A 22,982-nucleotide genomic window follows, 5' to 3' on the forward strand; every position below is an offset into this window, starting at 1 on the left:
TATATATATATATATATATATATATATATATATATATATATATATATATATATATATATATATATATATATATATATATATATATATATATATATATATATATATATATATATATATATATATATATATATATATATATATATATATATATATATATATATATATATATATATATATATATATATATATATATATATATATATATATATATATATATATATATATATATATATATATATATATATATATATATATATATATATATATATATATATATATATATATATATATATATATATATATATATATATATATATATATATATAGATATATAGATATATAGATATATATATATATATATATATATATATATATATATATATATATATATATATATATATATATATATATATATATATATATATATATATATATATATATATATATATATATATATATATATATATATATATATATATAGATCTATATATATCTATATATATATATCTATATATATATATATATCTATATATATATATATATCTATATATATATATATATATATATATATATATATATATATATATCTATCTATCTATCTATCTATCTATCTATCTATCTATCTATCTATCTATCTATCTATCTATCTATCTATCTATCTATCTATCTATATATATATATATATATATATATATATATATATATATATATATATATATATATATATATATATATATATATATATATATATATATATATATATATATATATATATATATATATATATATATATATATATATATATATATATATATATATATATATATATATATGTATGTATGTATGTATGTATGTATGTATGTATGTATGTATGTATGTATGTATGTATGTATGTATGTATGTATGTATGTATGTATGTATGTATGTATGTATGTATATATATATATATATATATATATATATATATATATATATATATATATATATATATATATATATATATATATATATATATATATATATATATATATATATATATATATATATATATATATATATATATATATATATATATAATGAGCGTTGTTTTTGATTAAAGATGGTGCGGAAGGTCATGTGAATGACGAGGACAGCTACAACAAATTCAAATTAACGCCCACTTTTGGGCAGAAGCCTTTTAAAATTGAGTCGGAAGGATGTGAGCCTTGTCGTTTATCACTAGCCAATAAAGAGAATGGGTCAGGGGCTTCTCACCTTGCAAGAAAATAGGAAGACTTTTCTGGTCCCCTGTCAGAAAAATGTTGGGGAGCTATTTAGGAGTAACGAACCACTCACCCCAACCCTTCAATTGGCTTGTCTGACCAAATGATTGTTGCTCTTTAGGAAGCTTCTGTATCAAGTCTTTCTCATCCAAAGAACAGAAGTTGCAGCGTCTGTGTTTGGCTGACCAGTGCCAGTGTATGACAGGTGCCCAATATCTTATTAATGGCTTTTCTCCTCATGTGAGGTTAACATTCTGCATGTGTTATAGTTGTGTGTGCGACATATAGAGCTAAGCAAGACTTGAATTTAACTGCTGCCAAACGCCGTCATGAAACGTGCCAGCCTCATATAAAACATGGTAAGAACGTGGAAGCATTTCACCTTGTGCGTCGACACTCGAACACAGCGCCACCATGACTTCTCTTTTTTTGCAGCTTACAAGCTCCATATCATGTCTTCACAAATAGAAGGAGATTTTCTGACCTTCACAGCCACTGTTCGTGAAGTCCTCAAAAATGCTAACAAAGGTAAAAGCAAGAGTCTCAATCACACACAGAAACCTGAAATAAAGAAAATAATGACCCTATAAATTCAAGACCGGGATCAAGAACAGAGTCAAGACTTTTTCTACTGCGCAAGCGTGCAATGCATTACTTCTTCTCACTATTGTGAAAATCCTGTAGATGCTGCGAGAAGCGAGAATAATTATTTTGGTGGTATTATAGTGTAAAGATTAACACAATTGAGTTCTGCCGTGAGTGTGGGAAGCAGTTTAAACAATTTCCATGAGGTGAATCGCACTGCGTAATTGGATCTTGTTCCCAATAGAATCACTGAAAATTTGAACAGACCATAGAAAGGCCACAATAGTTGGGGGCAAATTTCTCAATGTTTTTATCTCCTTCTATGTCCTGTTGTCAAATTTTTGCTAGTGTCAGGAGTGGCTTGATTGCCCCTCCTGGCATGATGTCATGATTGTTATCGGCCGTGGCTAATTAGGTGATTAGGGTTTTTTTGGCTATATAAGCATTATGGTTTTTGTTGAGTGTTTGTCGGATCGTCTGGTTTCATTCCCTGTGTTTCCGCGTTGTCATGCCGTTCACTTGACGCCACGCCACGCTGCATGTTTCTTTACTGTAGTAGTAAGTGATCAAGCTAATTTGTTTATGTTATGTTTTTCCCGTTTATTAAACCAAGCAACAAGAGCAACATATCTGCCTCCCCTTTTCCATTTGCTTCGGCGACTCCGCACCTGGGTTCACCTTCCCCCCCGATCGCGTCGCACTACGCGACGGGATCGTAACAGCTAGATGCACTATGCCCGTGCCAGAAAGGCATTTTCAACCATTTATTTGCGATGCCCAGGACCAGTTTTCTCCTTTGCCACTTATCCTCCGTGATGGAGCAGTTTATTCTACGTGCCTTGCCCGGTCATTGGATCCTTTTCCCGGGGCCGCTTATCCTTTGTGTCCGACCCCGTGCCAGGGCATCTTATCCTCCGTGCCCTACCTGGTCATCAGAGCCTTTTCCCGGGGACAGCCAAAGTTTCAATAAATTTTTGAATACTTTGACACAACACTGTTATTCCTAAATAATTATTTAATTGTATGAGGTTATTATTGATTATATTTTATGTGTCGGATTGAAGGCGTCGCTAGGAAATGCACGGACCTCCGCTGCTATATATGTATGTATGTGTGTGTGTATATATATATATATATATATATATATATATATATATATATAATCTGAATTAATAAAATTGCATAACAAATTTAAATGTACTTGGATTACGATGCACACACTCACTAAACTTAATTCTAATTAAGTTTTAAAATGTTATATATTTATTTTCCCGGGTTGGCTCCATTTGCCCTGCCTCAACCCTCACTTTGAGCTGCAGCTAAAAGCTATCGAAGATTGTTTGTTTAATATTCAGAAAATGATGCACACATATCCTCACTGTAGGATAACTTATGACCACTTGCCCAGAGTGGTAGGAGTAGTATACTCCTCTCGTATTAGCGAACAAGCTCCGCCATTCTGAACTGTCTTACGGGGGGGAAAAAAACACTGAAAAAATGCAACACTCCGCCCAGTACTCGAGGGAGTTGCGACAGGAATGACAGTGCCCATGTTGTTCCCAAAAGCAGCCTCTCGCTTTGGCCAGTCGTTGCTGTATGCTTGTATATCAAAATCTGTCTCGTATCTCAAGGTTAATATTTGCACGAAATTTTACTCATATTTCAAATTGCTCATATGTCGGTGCACTCGCATGTCGGTGCACTCGTATGTCGAGGTATTACTCTACATCCATCTTTTTTGAACGAAGTTGTAAATGAGACCTGGCATTTTTTATGTGTCATCTTCCATTTTTTAGCCTTTCAGTCATTGGTTCCTGGCTCAGAAGTGGATCTTATTAAGAAAGTAACGTGTAATCTGGTAGATGTGGAGATTGACCACCAATACCTGTTCATTGGATCCAGCGGTTCTGAGGTCCAAGCAGGCCACATTTCGAGGTTAGTGCCCTACCATCCTTGCCTAGACTTGTGGACTTTTCCTTCCTCTCAGTGTAATAATGGTCTTTAGGTTTCGCCTTCTTTTGGATGCTGACGCCGTTCTGGAGCCCTGGCCTATTCAAAGTGGGGACCCAATTTCCGCAGCACAGAGTGCCACGATGGACGAATATGCCTTGGACCTGCAATTCTTCAGCTGTCAAAATGCTTGACCACATTACCATGACATCAACATTGTGTCATGACCTAAACATGACAACGTTGTAAGTCATGTTCACAACAAGACGTGTTAAAGTGACAACACCTAAATGGAGCAAAACATCATGCAATTAATTAGCCTGAATTTAGCATAGTTATCTCAGCATCACTTATTAAAATTAACAACAATAATGTTTCAATTTACTTGACAGGTAAATCTGGGTGACATCATAATACAATATTGACAAAGTAATGACTGACAAGGCATCACCTTGAAGTCATGAAATCACAATGATGTTATGATATGACTACAAAAGGACAAATTACACAGGCATATCCATGACACAATGAAATCACCCTAATCACCAATTACATGATGTCATGAAATTACCGTGATTGGATGTTTCGTCGACGGACACTTGGTCGACGGACACTTGGTCGACGGAGACTTCGTCCCCGGACGTTTCATCAAACGGACGTTTGGTCGACGGGGGGTTTGTCGAACGGACGCCGGATTCGCTCCCGCTGAAAATATTGTGGTCTAAGAATGTACTTTAAAAAGAGGTTCAATATTAAAGCAGGGGTGGGCAATTAAATTTCACAAATGTATATGATCATTAATTTGTATATCCAATAGGTCCAATAAATCTAACTCAAATTCAAGTGCAGTTCAAATGCAGTTGCCAGACGACCAATCCATTATAAGTGGAACTTCTGGTTAAAATGTACTGTTGACAAGCGCAGTGAATGAATGGCCTCTTTAACTGCCAATCGCCCAGTGAAAATGGATTGCACACTTATTGCCATCAATGGCAGAATATGAGTTAGCCTCACACACTGACTTGCCTAAGCTTTTCTGTGGAATCTTGTCTATTCAATACGGGCAGATTCTTCAATGGACGGTACAACAACCTGATCAGAGGTGCTACTACTGTTACGGATGCGCCACGTAGCGTGGCGCCACCGGGGGGAATGTTACCCATAGTGCGGTGATGCCGATGGAAAAGGAGGCCGTTTCGTTTGCATTTGATTCCTTGGTTTACTTGGCAAAAACTTACAAAAACAACAGGGGCTTGAAACAACTAACTACAACTGAAAACAAAACATGATATCCCGCGCCGAGGGTCACGTCCCGGCGTGGCGTGGCGGAAGTGATGCCAGCATGAACAACGAGGAAACAACAAGTCGATCCGACGACGACGAACACAACCCATAATCCTTAAGTAACCCAGGAAGACATAATCACGAAATTGCACACAGTTGAAACTGAAAATGACATTAAGCCAGGAGGGGCAAATGAGCCACTCCTGACAACTACGACATGAAGGCTGTGTTTATCACCATTGGTTTGTTCATTTATTGTTGTTTGAATAGGAAACTACATTCATTGGAAGAAGAGCCTACATTAAACAACACTCATTATTTAGCATTACTTAGAAAATTGACCGAATTGTTGCTTCCCGAAATCATTGTTTTACTTGTCAGTCACCACCATGGACAGAGTTCAAACTGTACAGATGACCTCCAAAGCCCTGATGCTGCTGAGGTTCCGCTTTAAATGGATTGGTCGCCTGGCAACTGCATTTGAACTGCACTTGAGTTTGTGTTAGATTTATTGGATAAAGGGACTATACAAATTAATGAACATGTAAATATGTAGGATTATAGCCACAGGTTAATTCCCTTTGTGAAATTAAGTGCCCACCCCTGTTTTAAAATTAAATCTCTATTTAAAGTGCATTCTCAGACCACAACATTTTGAGAGCGAGCGAATCCGGCGACGAATTGTCCGTTCGACGAAATGTCCGGCGGCGAATCCGACGACGAATTGCCCGTCGACCAAACGTCCGGGTACCGAAATTACCATGACGCCAGATAACCATGAAAACGTGACAATCTATCAAAATCATGACAACTTCTACATAACACGAAGTCAGTTTGAAATTTTAACATATTTATGACTTGACTGCGAAAAGTCGTGACTGTAACACCATGAATCATATAATATAAACAAGACATCATAAGAAATTTACAAAAAAATAAGGGAAGATACCATTACCTTGGCACAAGGGAATCATGCATGATCAGAAGAAAAATTCTAACAATGGCATCATGAAATAACTTATAATTATAGTGCTGTCACTATGCTATTATGACAATGACAGTGAATCTGAAATCCTAACCATTTGTATCGTGAATGAAAAACATTGTGCTTTAAATAAATAGAACAAATTACAAATTGAGTGATTACATGGGATTGGAGGTCTAATTGAATTGAATTACAATGAAATTTAAAGTTTCACCACGAAATGCAGAAACAACAAGAAACAAAAAAAATACCAAAAGATCAAAACAATAAATGATAAATAAATATTCAACAAAGAAGTAGTTAACATAATAGATAATTAACTAGTCAACATAATAAATAAATAACTAGTCAACATTATAAATAAATAACTAGTCAACATAATAAATAAATAATTAGTCAACATAATAAATAAATAAACAACTAGTCAACATAATAAATAAATAAACAACTAGTCAACATAATAAATAAATAAACAACTTGTTGGGTTTATTCTGTTTTATTATTATAATAGTTATATTAATTCATTTCTTTATTAAATCATTCTCTTTCTTTTCTCTGTATTAATTCATTACTTTGTTAAATCATTCTCTTTCTGTTTTTCAAAAGTCTTGAGGTCACACCAAGTCATCTTTAACCTAGACAGCCTGTTCCAGGATGGTTATACAAACAATCCACCCAATCTCGGTCCTTGAGATTTGGTGGGCCCTTGGTGACGAGGACAGGGCTATTCGGACAATAACAAGAATATTGTTATCGTTATGTAACCGTACACTTCGGGTTTTTCTGTATGTAACGATTATATGATTATGATTATATTATATGATTCTTAGGTCAAGGAGGTTGTATAATTACTCTAATCTAAATGTTGTTAGGTCTAGTCCCTGTTTTTGTTATTAGTAAAATACCTTGATTGTTATTGTAGTCCCAGATGTTGTTTTTACTCATACGTGATGGAATGATCAACAACTCTGTAACTTGTGACCATAAGAATAGGACGAAAATGTCTATTCGAGGAGACGTTCGGAAGTTGTAAGGTGACACTTGCTGACTCTCCCCTTCGGAGGCTTTTACCCATTGTTGTATCCATTTCTATTTAATTAAATGTCAATAATTGAATAAGATGTCTTCCTGCAGTTATTGATAATTACGGACGAAGGTAATTATTAATGAACCTGACATTTTGGTCCTTCGAGCCTCATTTAATTGTTGTAGATTTTTGTTTTGGTAACAGGCTATGGGAAATGACTCGTGTCTTAAGTAAACAACATATGAGGTGATTTACGAAGTATAGTAGGTATTGAATTATTTGGCTGTTAACGACATCAGATGGGAAATTTACAATGCAATAGTGGCATGATAAAATTCATGGCATTCATCCAAATAATTAGGTGAATTGTAAATAAAATAATTGGTTTAGGATGAGCATATTTTCCCTAAGAATGGAGTAACATGGAATGTTTTTCAAAGTGCACTTGAAAGAACATTGTCTGTTGTCCTGGCAGGAGGAAATATGCTTTGTCACAGGTCATATTGATGACTTTAAGGATATTACGGATTGGATAAGCATTGGTCAATTGATACAACCAAATAACGTTGCTTTTACGGCTTTAAGGGCATGCAAATTGGTTAGAACTTTAGCAACGATGGGGTTAATACGCCTGAATGTTACAGTGATAACGAGTGACAATAACAAGCTTAGATAAGGGAGGGAAAGGAGAAATTCTCCAAATTCCAGAATCTGGCTTAGAAACAGGTTATGTTAGTCGTTTTGGGTTTTTGACAGGATGTGGTAGTACATAAATTCTGGGAAATTTTGGGAAATTGGGGACCCCATATCTAAAACAAGTTTGAGACAAATGCGTTAAAGGGACATTGTATGTGAGGCCCATTGTTGGGCTGGTTTCGCGTCCTGGGTGACGGCGATAAAACCCTGTGTTTATACTAGTCAATGGCAGGTACGGTGGGGCACTTTGCTGGAAAGTGTCCTGTGTCTCAGGGGTAGGCACGAATGTATTGTACTAGAGGTACAATATTGGGGCCGGGGAGTGTCCTGTGTCTAAAGGGTAGGCACGAATATACGTTGTATGTTGTTTGTGTGGTTTCTGCAGTAAAATTAAGATAAGCCTAGGAAATACAGTCGAAGGAGTGATAATAATAAAAATAGATATAATAAAGTTAACTCTGTGAGGCACACGAACTCACTACAAAAAAGTAAAATATGGGAAACACGTGTTGTAAGGCGGGTTTGGATGACGATCCAAAAAAATACGTCTAACTTGTAGGGATTTGAAAAAAAAATTGGTAAGACAAAGCGCTTTAAAAATATTACACAGCTATATTTATGGATAAATAAATATGGGTTTGCTGGCCAGCTTAAAATGCATAAAATGCAGGATAATATATGCACTAATGCATAGAGGTAATATACATATATAAATAATATGTGAGTGGATAAAAGTGTAACAGCTTGTTCCACAGACACTAATGGAGGTAATATACATATATAAATAATATGTGAGTGGATAAAAGTGTAACAGCTTGTTCCACAGACACTAATGGAGGTAATATACATATATAAATAATATGTGAGTGGATAAAAGTGTAACAGCTTGTTCCACAGACACTAATGGCGAAATAAGGCCGGGGAGAAGTTAAAAAATACTATTTTGGGAAAATAGTGGGGGCTCCCTCGGATAACGGGGATATATTTAAGACCGTGGCGGCGGGAAAGTACTGTTTGGTAAGGAAAAAATAGCGGGGCCTCCTCGGCTGACGGGGAAAATATTTACCGAGATAGGTGACGGGCGCGGAGGAAGTTTAACAAAAATAAAAGGAGCTAGAAAATTAATGGGGACACTGGTATTTGATTTGGTTAATCCGGGTATGACGTTTTGTGATTACAATAAATTGGGTTTTTTTGTGATGCTTGGGCTTGTATAACAACAATTAGAATGGTTATTTCCAAGTGCTGGTGGTGCTTTGTTAATATAACCTATATGTACTGTCAATTTACAGCAATGTGATGGCTTATTGCAGCTTGGTTTTTGATCCCGTCCGCTAGCGGGAAGATGGTGTTTAAAAAGACAAAAGAATATATACAAAATGATCATTTAAATGTTTAGCAGGGAATGTCACCTGTGTTTTTATTATGCTCTAGACTTGCCAAAAAATGTGTCAACTGCGGGGGAAGCGTTTCTGGTGCAGCGGCTGCTGATTAGATGGGAGTGAAACATGTGGGCCGCGGGGCAGACGATTTAACTATGTTGGGCTTTCGGGAGCGTTCGGACCGTGTAAACGACTAAAATTTTGTGATCCCTTCCGTGAAGACATTATAATAATAATAATTGGCCTTGGGGGTGCTGAAGCAAACTTGAGGGCAGAAAATGGGTTTTTGCCATATTGTTGTGCTTGCAGCATACATATTCTGGATATATGGGGTCTTGGAAAAATATTGTTATGTAGTTGAATATCGGAAGAGGGGTTAATTTGACGTTTTAATGGTTGTCTTCTCTAAAAAGCGTTGTATTTGGGCACAGGGAAAAAGCTGGTTTGTAAACATGAGATAACAATGCTGTTTTCGCAGCAAGAGTGGAGGTCATAGTTAACGGCTAATTGCGTTTTCTGTTTGGACTTTTCAGAATAAGAACAATACATGGGCTGCAAGAAATGCAAGGTTATGCGAATGCTTTCGCATTGATATTTTGGGTTTTAAAATGAAATGTATTAAGAGGATAGAAAAAATCTGTTCAGTAAAAGGTTGATTTGGTAAAAAGCTTTGGATTTGGGAAATAGACCAAAATAGTCATTTTTGAGCAATTGTGGATTTCAAAGGGCTCTTAGTTAAAGGAAACTAGCTTTTGGAGGATAAAATTATATTAATACTATTTCAGAATTTTTTGATTATTCAAAATACTTTAATCCAGGAGGTTGGCTGTTTAAAAGAAAAAAAAGGCCAGGATGACAAAATTTACAATATTATGGTATATTGGTGACGATAAGGGTCGACCCTCCCGACATCGTCGAGAGGCATGGAGGGAAGGAGATCCAACATACATTGATGCGATTGGCATCCCCCGGGGCGTACCAGATGAGTATAAGCTGGCTAATCAGATCGCAGCAGGTTGGGAGTCTATCTTCCTTCTAATCACCCCAACCAAAAATGTGGATAGAATAAATTACTTACATTACAATGTTCAAAACTTGGAAATTATACTGAACAGGGATTTGTGGCCATGAAGGAACAACTGGCAGCTACCAGTCTGATGGCGTTCCAGAATCGCATAGCGGTGGATATGATCCTTGAAACAGGGGGCGTGTGTGCAATGTTTGGAAAACAATGTTGCACCTTCATACCGAACAACGCGTCACCCAGTGGATCTCTCACCAGGGCCATTACTGGCCTGCAAACACTGAACCGCAATATGCAAGAGCACTCTGGAGTAGATACGTCCGCATTGTCAGATTGGTGGGATAAGACCTTTGGAAAATCTAAAGATTTGGACTATAGGCACAATTACCGCTATCCTAACATTGTGTGGGTGATGTAGTATCCCCTGTTTGCGCTCCTTGCTAAGCCGACTTATAACTACTGCAATGGCCCCTACAAATTCTAAAGTACATGAGTTGTATCTTATGGGACGGTTTGGGGAAAGCAGTGAGGTCCAGGAGTACGGTAAATCCGAGGACCAATTGGACGAATATAATTATGTTTTTTCTCTTTCAGACCAGCCATGGGAGTAAGGAGTAGGCGGGAAAAATCACAGTCACCCGACATTACCATTTAGTGATTACTAAGAAATGACTAATAACATACATATTATAAAAACGGGGGAATGTTGGGTTTATTCTGTTTTATTATTATAATAGTTATATTAATTCATTTCTTTATTAAATCATTCTCTTTCTTTTCTCTGTATTAATTCATTACTTTGTTAAATCATTCTCTTTCTGTTTTTCAAAAGTCTTGAGGTCACACCAAGTCATCTTTAACCTAGACAGCCTGTTCCAGGATGGTTATACAAACAATCCACCCAATCTCGGTCCTTGAGATTTGGTGGGCCCTTGGTGACGAGGACAGGGCTATTCGGACAATAACAAGAATATTGTTATCGTTATGTAACCGTACACTTCGGGTTTTTCTGTATGTAACGATTATATGATTATGATTATATTATATGATTCTTAGGTCAAGGAGGTTGTATAATTACTCTAATCTAAATGTTGTTAGGTCTAGTCCCTGTTTTTGTTATTAGTAAAATACCTTGATTGTTATTGTAGTCCCAGATGTTGTTTTTACTCATACGTGATGGAATGATCAACAACTCTGTAACTTGTGACCATAAGAATAGGACGAAAATGTCTATTCGAGGAGACGTTCGGAAGTTGTAAGGTGACACTTGCTGACTCTCTCCTTCGGAGGCTTTTACCCATTGTTGTATCCATTTCTATTTAATTAAATGTCAATAATTGAATAAGATGTCTTCCTGCAGTTATTGATAATTACGGACGAAGGTAATTATTAATGAACCTGACACAACTACTCAACATAATAAACAAGTAGTAGTCAACATTGTAAAGTAGTCAACATGAATAAGTAGTCAGGTGAATAAGTAGGTACAGAAAGTGACTTAATTGGGTAGCAGGTTATGGAGTTTTAGTGCAAGTGCAGGATTAGAAATTAGTCTTGATCAGTCTTTTCCTGTCAGCTTCAGTGCCACACTGACACAGCGTAGGTCAGCATGCTCTCAATGGCTGTAGAAGTTAACCAGAGGATTAGCGTTTATTTGCTCCTTCCAGAATACTCTCAGGAAATGTAGTCTCTGATGCGCCTTCTTGACGAGTGATGTGGTGTTTACTGTCCAAGTGAGGTATGCAGAGATATGGACTGTCAGGAATTTGAAAGTCTACACTCGCTCCACACATTCGCCATTGATATTCAAGGAGGACGGAGCAGCCTTGTTGCGTCGGAAGTTCAGCATGACTTCTCTGGTTTTGGAACATTCACAGCGCCATTGTTGACAGCGCACCACTCATTGGGTCTAAGGACCTCATTTCTGTAATAGGCCATCTCATTCCCCTCTGTGAATATCCCCACCAAGGTTTTATCGTTTGCAAATTCCACAATGATGTTCTTGGGGACTGAAATTGTGTTTGTAGTGCGCGTACAGTAGTGGACTCGGCCCACAGCTTTGTGGCGAGCCATTACTGACCGTCAAGGCAAATGGGTGTTGGTAACCAAGCTTCATGTGTTGCTGGTTGGTTGACCAGAAAGTCTTTAATCCAGAAGCAGGTGGAAGGGGGGAGACCTAGGTTGACCAACTTGGGATTTTATATTGAGGTTCGAACAGACTGCACACTCAGGCCGGTTTTGGTTTAGACAGAGCGAGACAATCGTTATTTGCTAACTACATGTCATTTATAAGCCGTGCCCAATATTCCCTCCTTAAAAAAACAATAGTGTACTTCCAACATCCAAACACTACACAGTTCTTTTGGACTTCTGGTGCAGGTTGGGGGGAAGGAGCGATATTTCCACTTTATCAGCACGCAGAGATTTATTGTGGTTCTGTAAGACTGCCATCTGGGGTGCCACTGTCCCTTTTCCTCTATCACCCGCCAATGATCAGCACAGTGTCCGCTGGAGGGACCCCAGGTCAGGAAAGTCATCCCTCGTTGTCAAGGGATGTTGGCTTTGCAGGCCACATGATGGAGTCGGGCACTCGCTTCACCTCTTCCCATCGTTAGCCTCCTGGATGTATTCAATTTGTTTTAGACTTCTAGGAGTAAAGTTTATTAGCAAAAGGCAAAATGTAGGTGTGTAGTCTATTCTGGCTCCTCTTTATTCAAAGTATATTTAGAGCAGTGCTTCTCAATTATTTTCTGTTAGGCCCCCCCTAGAAAGAAGAAAACTATTCGCGCCCCCCCCCCCCCCCCCCCCCCACTTCCCACCGTGACTAAAAATAAAATCATTTTATAAAATTGTACAACATTTTATCCTTATTAACATTAAAGAAAAGGAAAAAAAGAAAGAAATATAGTCAAACTTGCAAAGAATAACTTTATTAAATCTTGTTTTAAGTCTGCAACAGAAAAGATTTTAATTGCATCAAAGCCTGAAATAAGAAATAAATGAGAGCGCCACTGCCAGCTACTGTAGTGGATGCGCAATTACACTTTATACTAGTACGGCCACATAAAATCCTGTTCCCCAGGGTTACACGCGCCCCCCCAGGGATCCCACCACGCCCCCCACCCCCCCCCCCCCCAGGGGGGCGCGCCCCACTATTTGAGAAGCACTGATGTTACGGTGAGTAACTTCAGTTGTCAGGAGCAAAAAAAATGCTTCGTTGCAAGCAAGTATGATCCTAATAATGTTTAGCAAAGCAAGTTCAATAATAAGCCAAATGTTGTTATGTCCACGGGAGACGTCTTCGACGAGGTAGAAAGGATTCGGACGGACCCAGTCGCGGGGAAGCAGGTGAGGAAGAGGCAATTTGTGCTCATAATCAACAACTTTAATAACTCAGAAGGTATCTTACGAAACAACAAGGACTTGTGTAACAAAAATGAAACTGATAGGTCTGAAAATATAACTTCAGGAGCAGGTCAAGAAAGAGTGAGATTAATTCAAATTAGGAAATAGGTTTATTACCAGACTGCAAAGTGGAGAGTGACAGCTCTAACAGTGGAGTCCTGTTCAGCGCGATGTTCTTGCAACTCTAGTCGAATGACCAGTGAGTGTGTCTGAAATACAGGCAAAACTGACAGTTGTCACTAGGACTTTGGACAGATACGTCATTTGCAGGGCAAAAAGTAATTGATCAGTGTCGGACAGTTGAGTATTTGTGCTGACATGTCAACCCAATCACAAGACTAAGATTGATTATTCAGTCAGACAGTTGGGTGTTTATGCTGACATGTCAGGCATAAGGATGACTATGATGCTGTTATACTTACAAAAACTAATACAATATGAACAAGCATTTGCAAAGAGACTTTGTCTAATCTTACAGAAACCCAACCAGAACATGGAGAACAAGTGGAATCTAGGAGGAGGGTAGCGTGGCTGCATGGTAATGGAATAGGCAGGAATTTACGCAGGGACTTTCGCAGACAATCCGTCAATGAATACCAAACTCAGTGGTGTTTAAATACACAAATAAGGAAATAATTATGAATCACACACAGCTGTGCAAACACAACGGCAGGGCAGGAGGGACAAAACGAGTGTGGGAATAGCAGCAGGTCTGCTCCTGACAGTACCTCCCGTCTAAGGGACAGATTCCAGACATCCCAATGCCGAATGTCCATGAGAAGAGAAAGGCAGGCAGGGAGGGCGGGGTGTAACAGGTAACATCATCCGGGGGGCGTCTGCGCCAGTCCGTGATGAGACGAGGGAGTGGCCGGTCCAGCGGGCGTCCGCGCCTGCCCGAGACGAGGCGAGGGAGTGGCCGGTCCGGCGGGCGTCCGCGCCTGCCCGAGACAAGGAGAGGGAGTGGCCGGTTCGGTGGGCATCCGCGCCGGCCCGAGACAAGGCGTGGAAGTGGTCGGTTTGGCGGGCATACACGCCGGCCCGAGACAAGGCGTGGAAGTGGTCGGTTTGGCGGGCATACACGCCGGCCCGAGACAAGACGTGGGAGTGGCCGGTCCGGTGGGCCTCTGCTCCAACTAGTGATGAAGCGTAGGAGAGGCCGATCCGGCAAGCGTCTGCGCTGACTGGTGACGAGGCGTGGGAGTGGCCGGTCCAGCGGGCGTCTGCGACGGCCAATGAAAAGGTGTAGGAGTGGCCAATCCAGCTGGCCTCTGCGCCGATTGGTGACGAGCCGTAGGAGAAGCCGGTCCGGCGGGCGTCCGCGCCAGCCTCTTGAGAGGAGCGGGATTGGCCAGTCCGGTGGGCGTATGCGCCGGCTGGTGATAGGGCGTAAGAGAGGCCGATCCGGCGGACGTCCGCGCCGGCATTTGTAGAGGAGTGGGAATAGCCGGTCCGGCGGGCATCCCCGCTGACCCTTTAAGTGCTGGCCAAGCCCTGTGTCCTTAACAGACACCAGAATCTTACAAAATTTGTCGGGCACCTCACCCTGGATTCTCGGAGAGCCGGCGACCCCCTCGTCCAGGGGGCCCGCAGAGAGACCGCTATCGGCCCCCTCGTTCAGGGGGCCCGGAGAGACGTCCACAGGAGGCGTCCACGGGAGATGTCCGCGAAAGACATCCGCGGGAGAGATCCGCGGGAGAGGTCCACGGGAGACGTCCGCGGTGACGTCCGCGGGAGACGTCCGCGGGAGAGATCCGCGGGAGAGGTCCGCGGGAGACGTCCGCGGTAACGTCCGCGGGAGACGTCCGCGGGAGACGTCCGCGGGAGACGTCCGCGGGAGACGTCCGCGGGAGACGTCCCCGGGAGACGTCCATGGGAGACATCAATGGGAGACGTCTCCGGCGAGGTAGAAAGCATTAGGACCCAGTCGCGGGGAAGCAGGTGAGGAAGAGGCAATTTGTGCTCAGAACTAACAACTTTACTAACCCAGAAGGGATCTTACAAAACAACAAGGACAACAACGAAAACGAAACCAAACTGGAACAGGGAGAACAAATAGAATTGAGGAGCAGGATAGCGTGGCTGCGTTGTAATGGAATATGCAGGACTTTCGCAGAAGATCCGACAATGACTACCAAACTCAGTGGTGTTTAAATACACAAATCAGCACGTAATTATGAATCACGCACATCTGTGCGAACACAGCGGCAGGGCAGGAGGGACAAAACGACAGTGGGGATAGCAGCATGGCTGCTCCTGACAAATGTATAATAATATGAAATAAAATCCTGACATTCCCCCTTCTAATTATATATTCGCACAGAATTTAAAGCCTTTAATGAAACTTACATATGGCTATACCAGAAATGGGCAAACTACAGCCCGCTAGGCTTTTTAATCTGTCCCGCCGACGTTGTCCAATTGTTTTTTCTTTTTTCCCCAAGATGGCACCGTCACGCGGAACCTAGTGGCAGTAGCTCTGTCCACTCTTATTTGTTTTTCATGTTTCACAGCCCCTCTATCTTTTTGTAAATTACATTTTAATATTTCCTAATGCATTCCTTTTTTACTTTACTTTGTACTCTATACTTTTTACTTTAATGATGAGTAATGAGTATGTTAATACTATGGTCCTTATTTCTGTTTCTGTTTCGTATGTAATGTTAACGGATGCCGTTATTTATATGAATCGTGTCTTGAGCTGACCCGGCCCATTAGTCAATTTTTTAAAGTCAATGTGGCCCCCGGGCCGAAAAGTTTGCCCACCTATACAGTCATACCTCTACTTATGAAACTTGAAAATTTCGTAAGTCGAGCAGTCATTTATTTATTGTGAATTCTCAAATTAGTTCCACTGTCCTCGCACACTTATCAACTAAACCAGGGATGGGCAAACTTTTTGACTTGCGGGCCACTATGGGTTATAAAATTTGAACAAGGGGCCACAGCAGTACATTGACTGCTGGGCCAAATATAATAAAGCGTTGCTTGTAGTGTCCAAACCTCATAGTACAGCAAGCACATGCAAATAAATGTTCAACACGTTTCACTAACATTGAGGACTGCATTTTCCAAATGTACAAGAGAAATGGTAGGCTAAATAGATTAGAATAGAAAACTGTGATCTATCAACCCTGGAGATTGCATCTGTTTTTAATACAATTCAATTGAAGGCACCAAGTAAAACAAATATCAAAATTTATTGAAATGTTGATGAATATAACTTTCAACATTCAAAACATTACTACCCAACAACATAGGCGACTAACCTCAATCCTTTCTGTCCCGCTGCAGTGCGTAGTTAAAAGATGCGCCCTTTCAAACTTTCAATTTTTTTATCACAGTAGCAAAACTCCAACTTTCAGTGGGAACAGTGTTGTTGGTCTCCCTTTTTTGCCAGTGCATCAAAGTTTGGTGTTAGTTTTGTTGTGGAAAGTCTCAGGATAGATCGGAGGTGTTGGTCAGTTAACTTGGATCTGTGACGGGCTTTGTTGATGTTCATGATGCTGAACGTCTGCTCACAAACGTAGGTCGAGCCAAACAACACCAGCATCTTCTGTGCCATCCTCCGCAGGTTTGGAAACATGGCTTCATTAAGTGAAGCGTAAAAGTCATCCAGTTTAGAAGAGTTAAACTTCTCCTTTGAAGTGGAATCGGACTGAAGATCGATCAGTTCCAATTGCAGCTCCGGTGGCGCTGTTTCAGGGTCTTGTGATAATGGACAGGAGACCAACAGAAGTGACTTCTCAATTTTTTCAAAATCTGAGAATTCTCTGTGCAGGTCGTCCAGTGTTTTGCAGTATTTCTTTATGTTTCAGGTGGCCTCTTTTAGCGTGGCTAGAGTGGGAAAATGAGAGAACGATTTGTTTAATATTTGTCTGGAGAATAAAATCAGCTTCGATTTGAAGGCTCGCACATTTGTGTACATGTTGTGTACAAATTGATCTTTCCCCTGTAGTTTCACGTTCAGCTCATTCATGTGCGAAAAAATGTCAACAGAAAAAGCAAAGTCACACAGCCAGTTCACGTCTCTCAGCTCGGGAAACTCTTCGGATTTCCCAATTAACTCCAAAAAGGAGATGATCTCCTCTTTGAGCTCCCATACTCGTTGTAGCACTTTGCCCAAACTTAACCAGCGGACACGGGAATGGTAGAGTAAGTCCGGGTGATCCGCATCAGTTTCCTCCAAGAACGTAATGAACTGACGGTGATTAAGTCCTCTTGCGCGTTTGAAATTAACAAGTTTTACAACTGGATCCACGACATGATTAACCTGCAATACAGACTTACACAGAGACTCCTGATGAATTATGCAATGAAGGAAGATAAGATCCTGCCCAGGGTTTTGTTCTTTCACCTTATCCTGGATTCTTTTCAGCAGTCCGACGTTTTTTCCAGTTAAATTTGGCGATCCATCTGTGGTGACATTGACAAGTTTATTCCATGGTAGTTTCATTCTCTCAACGACAGCAGACAAATGTTCATATAAGTCCTCGCCTCGCGTTTTCCCCTTCAGCGGCTCCATGCTCAAAAGTTCCTCAGTTATCTCAAAACTTTTGTTTATCCCGCGGATAAAAATGAGGAGCTGAGCAGTGTCTTTAATGTCCGTACTTTCATCAAGCGCTAATGAAAATAACTTAAAGGTTGCCGCTTTTTTGTTTAACTCGCTCACTATATCTTCATCAATGAGTTTCACACGGCGAGTTACTGTCCTGCGTGATGAGCTGATTTTTTCGAACTTGCCTTTGCTCTCCAGACACAAAACACCTGCTGTTTCTATCATGCATTTTTTCAAAAACTCGCCTTCGGAGAAAGGCTTGATAGCCTTTGCCAGTTTGAAGGCCAGCAAAAAGCTTGTCTTTGTGCTTGCCTCTTGAATTGCAGTTTGGCGGTGAAAAACATTCTGCTGACTCTGCAAATTAGCCACCAATCTGTGAGCAGTAGCCGCTCGTTGTTGTGTTGACTGCTTGCTAGCGTAGTTTGCATGCTTCGTGGCAAAGTGACGGCTGATATTGTACTCTTTGAAAACAGCAATAGTTTTTTGGCATATCAGACATACAGCTGTTGATCGGACTTCAGTGAAGAAATATTTAGTTGTCCACTCTTTATTAAACACAAGACACTCACGGTCCACTTTCCTTTTCTTTGGTCCGCTCATTTTTACAGAAGGGCTCAAATGGCAATGAGAAAATTAAAGAGAGATAAATAAAGAGAAAGGCGCGACTCAACAAAGGCCTAAATGTCAGCGCGCCATCTATTGTTGAAACACGGTATTGCATGGACAAGATGTAATGAATGATTTATGAAGCATTATTATTTTATTTATTGGACAAGCTCGGCGGGCCAGATTAAATTGTGTAACAGGCCATATACGGCCCGCGGGCCTTAGTTTGCCCATGTCTGAACTAAACCCTTTAACATTGTTCAACATATCCCAATTTTGAAAGAAAGTTGATAATTAAATTATTTATTAAAGTCACAAAATGAATAACAAGTATATATACAAAATCTACCCAAATGGGAACAAGAGAAAGCTACTGGGATGCAACACAGAGATAGCACACAAGCATTAACACACGTTTCAAGAACAGCATTAGGAATTCAAACAACAACATTAATCAACAACCATCGTTTGTGTGACTATTTCTTTGAAATGTAATTTTACACCCATTTTCAGAGTCACTTCTGGTTCTCACCTGCTTCTGCAGTGCTGGTTGAAAAACATTTTGAAAAGAAAAACTATACAAAGATGATTGCCTTTGACGACTTTTAATAATGATTATAAAAAATGCGCAAGATAAACATCCTCAAAGTGGGCACGACTCGAACAATTTTTCAGGATGTTTTTTCTTGAGTTCGAAATTTTGTTTCTCTCCTATTTTTTCTGATGTGTGCTGTTGCAATGTTGGCTGATTCCTCCTCGGCTGACTTCTGGTTGACTGGCTTTGCAATTGTTCGCTTTAATTACTTGATGTGGACAACTCACTTTGTAATTGTTTGTTCGAATCGCTCGATGTAAGATAGGCTGCGGCAGTTTGTGTGAGCTATACAAATATTGTGTTTGCACAAAACTTATAAACTTACAACCTTGCAAATGTCTAACCATATCAGCCCAAAGTTTTGTTTGCATCAACTCTTTCCTACATTACTCTTACGCTGTTTTCCTATACAGTGGACCCTCGCTTATCGCGGGTAATGGGGACCGGGACACCCCCGCAGAAGGGTGAAACCGCAAAGTAGCCGGGCGCCATTCAAAAACTCTTATAGAAACGTATAACACGTGACCAAAACCACCACCAGGCTAATATGCTGTTCATTCAGGTGTTTTATTCCACATTAGAATGCAGGTGTTATGTTGGTGCATACAAACAAATCAAATATAGTATATATGTATAGAGTAAAAAACTGCAAATGTAATAAATGTAAACTTTTATTCAGAAAACTCGGAAATTCAAAAACATCATAGCAGAGTCACTCGATCCTTATGGGCTTTGAAACCTGTCTTCTGAAGTTCGTCCTTGAATATAAATGTTCGGGACGGCATCCTCTTCCAGTAGAGTCCAGTTTCATCCATGTTGAAAACTTGCTCCGGGACATTTTCTTCTATCATTCCCGGAAACACATCCTCAACATAGCGACTCGCTTCCTTAGTCCGACTCGCCACTTAAACCTCTCAAGCCAGCCCTTACTTCGGATTAAGTTTCCGTCCAGGCTGATTTGCTTCGCCATACAATCACGGATCCATATAACCAGTGCATGGAGAGTGTTTGGGAAGCATCACGAAGGGCTTCACAAAACGTTTACGCTTAACTTAGCGAGAAGCGTACTGTATAGCACGAGATAGGCGTGGACTGAGAATGGGCATCCGTGGCGAATGGGCCAATGGGGAGTCGAGTATATTCAGTGAGCATTCAGCTGGCCAATCAGCTTGCGTTTATGCCCGTGATACGGAAGTGACGCGGCCAAAATGCGGAAGTGACGCGCCGTAATGCGGAAGTGACGCGGCGTGGCGCGGGCATGATGCGGAAGTGACGCGGCCGTAATCCCCATAAAGCTTTGCGCATGTGCATTTTTTTTGTGTTTTAAAATGTATAAAATGATGAAATTACTAATTCTAATTGAATATTTTGTTTCCACACCCTGTAGGACGATGTAATTTATAATTTTAATGTAATATTAACCTCCTTCATTTGTATTAACGCCTCCCATTTTTATGACTTGTCTTATCTCTAATAAAACCACCGTTGAAGCAGCTTTTCGGCGGGAGATAGCTTAGAGGAGCTTGGAGAGTAGTCACACTCTCGGGCCTCAGGATGGTCCACTCCCCCGCCTCTGCAGACGCGGCCTTCAACTTTCATTCCATCTGCCTCAGTGTGTGTTCCTGTGTTCGAGTTTATTTAGGTCTTGGCTGGTAGCCCCAACAAATATCTTTAAAAAAACAAAAAAATTCCTGAAAAAAATCTGCGAAGCTCTGCAGGCAGCAATAAGTGGAACGCGAAGTAGCGAGGGTCCACTGTATAAAGACTGACACACTGTTCACTGAAGAGAGAGTTGAAAAGGACACCAGGCTGAGCGGTTTTCCACTGTTTGAGCTCTCTCTCTCCACCCTGCAGTCTGGTAATAAACCTATTTCCTTTAAATTGATCTCACTCATTCTGTGCCTGTTCCTGAAGTTGTATTACATACCTAACATACATTGCTGCCTAAGCCTGAGACCCAACAAGCCAACAATTAATTGCCAGAGCGGCGACGGAGCACGACGAAGGGCAAAATAAAGACTGTCAACATCCCTCCATTGAAAGGGTCAACCCGACGGCTGTTCCCTTGCCGGACGAGTAATCTGGTGACGGGTCCCTCTGAACCAGGGCAGGTTCGGAACGAGAAAGATCGTGAGTTCACCCTTTTATTTCTGTCTCCGTGAAGTGTGATAATTTGAATGAGTATTATCACTGCTGCTATGGTTGTCAGCCTGGGTATACATTCTGTAGTAGGTTGTGTTGGTTTGTGTTTGTTTTTTTCTGCAGGTATCTGGAGCTGTGGCTCCACCCCTGTGGCAAAGCCCTGCCCAGGCCAACATAGCTGTAACTACTTCCCACTCATCCCTCCTCCAATCAAGACCCACTTCCTGCCCTTATTTAAACCTTATTAACCTCTTATTTTTCAGTTCTCTGCTCAACTGTCCAGCATGAAGGTGCTAAGACAGTGGAGTCTTACTTTCTTTAGAAGGCACCAACTGTCTAAAGTTCAGTTAGTTTGGTTTGTCCCATTTTCACCTAATTTATGAGTATGCTATTATTTTTTTGAGTATTTAGGTTGATAAAGTTAATTATTTTGGGCTGCATAGGGGTACTTGAAATAAGTTTAGACAGGGTATACATATAGTTTGTTGCACTTATACACATAGTTCATTCCCATGTCTAGACTTTTATTCCATCAGTTCTGACAATGGCATACTTATTTCCTGTATTTTGGAGGGTGTCCATTTGAACACCTGTCTTGGAGGGTGTTTTTTACCTTTTTCATTTAAGGGTGCCACTTTAGTATCTTTTGCTTCCCCTTTTTCTGTTGTGGGAATTGGGACTCCCTGGTACCTCTTACCACTAGGGGGAGTCATAAAAACTGCGGTAGTGTTGAGTCACGAACTTCATTAAGAATGTGGAGTCAGGGACTCCACTGAGTGTTGAGTCAGGGACTCCACTTGGTGTGATCCGAAATATTGGGTGAATCACAAAGTATTGAGATCAATTTCGGGAAATTTAGCATAAAACTGTTGTTTAAACTATTAAGTAAGTGTTTAATATGGGTAAAAAAAAGCAACAAAAGGGCTGGGTTTGTTGGTGAACTGCAGAATGGAAATTGGATAGTTACTGGATCTGAAATATATGTTGATGCATTGTATGGGGAGTTGCCTGTATCAGCCACAATGGGTGGAGAAACATGGTTTCTGTCCCAATTTGAAGGATATGGAACGTTTGATGAACTTAGAAAGGCAATTTTAAAAGGAAAGGGAAAGAAAGGGAAAGAAAAGTGAGGAGGTTGAGAAACAGTTGTTGGTGTTGAAAATATGGAAAGAACAGTGTATGAAACGTCTACACGACATCAAAGAAAAGAAGAAAAAGAAGAACGAGCGAAAAAAATAAGGTCACCACCATGAAAATAAGCCCCGATGAGGAAACCAACGTTCTTTGGGGACCGACACAACCAGGAAACGCCCAAGCTGCAAAAAGATTGAGCAAACCTCTTCCTCCAGCGGCGCCACCCACCAGACCTATCCACCCCTCCCTTTTATAAGTGGAACATCCCCCAAATTTGACACCTCTACAGTATCCAATGCAAACAATGGTGGCAGAAAAAAGAAATGTCAAAACCTACCCAATGATGGCTG

The 22,982-nt window shown here is 40.3% G+C and overlaps 1 protein-coding gene, 1 long non-coding RNA gene and 1 pseudogene across 2 annotated transcripts; 2 read left to right on the forward strand and 1 right to left on the reverse strand.

Moving 5' to 3' along the window:
* Positions 1-1,383: 1,383 nt before the first annotated feature.
* On the forward strand, positions 1,384-4,528 carry LOC144193215 (complement C5-like; the record flags this gene model as incomplete). Its single annotated transcript, XM_077711986.1, has 5 exons — positions 1,384-1,467; positions 1,532-1,621; positions 1,698-1,790; positions 3,644-3,782; positions 3,853-4,528. Coding segments are annotated over 5 exons (545 nt in total), but the record flags the coding sequence as incomplete, so codon positions are not given.
* Positions 4,529-17,411: 12,883 nt separating this feature from the next.
* On the reverse strand, positions 17,412-18,122 carry LOC144193216 (general transcription factor II-I repeat domain-containing protein 2A pseudogene; annotated as a pseudogene).
* Positions 18,123-20,800: 2,678 nt separating this feature from the next.
* Positions 20,801-22,331, forward strand: LOC144193217 (uncharacterized). Its single transcript, XR_013325678.1, has 3 exons — positions 20,801-21,214; positions 21,340-21,486; positions 21,622-22,331. It is a non-coding gene; the product is annotated as an uncharacterized LOC144193217 (long non-coding RNA).
* Positions 22,332-22,982: the final 651 nt, after the last annotated feature.

This window comes from Stigmatopora nigra, unplaced genomic scaffold (assembly GCF_051989575.1).
Source record: "Stigmatopora nigra isolate UIUO_SnigA unplaced genomic scaffold, RoL_Snig_1.1 HiC_scaffold_229, whole genome shotgun sequence".
NCBI classification, from domain to species: Eukaryota; Metazoa; Chordata; class Actinopteri; order Syngnathiformes; family Syngnathidae; genus Stigmatopora; species Stigmatopora nigra.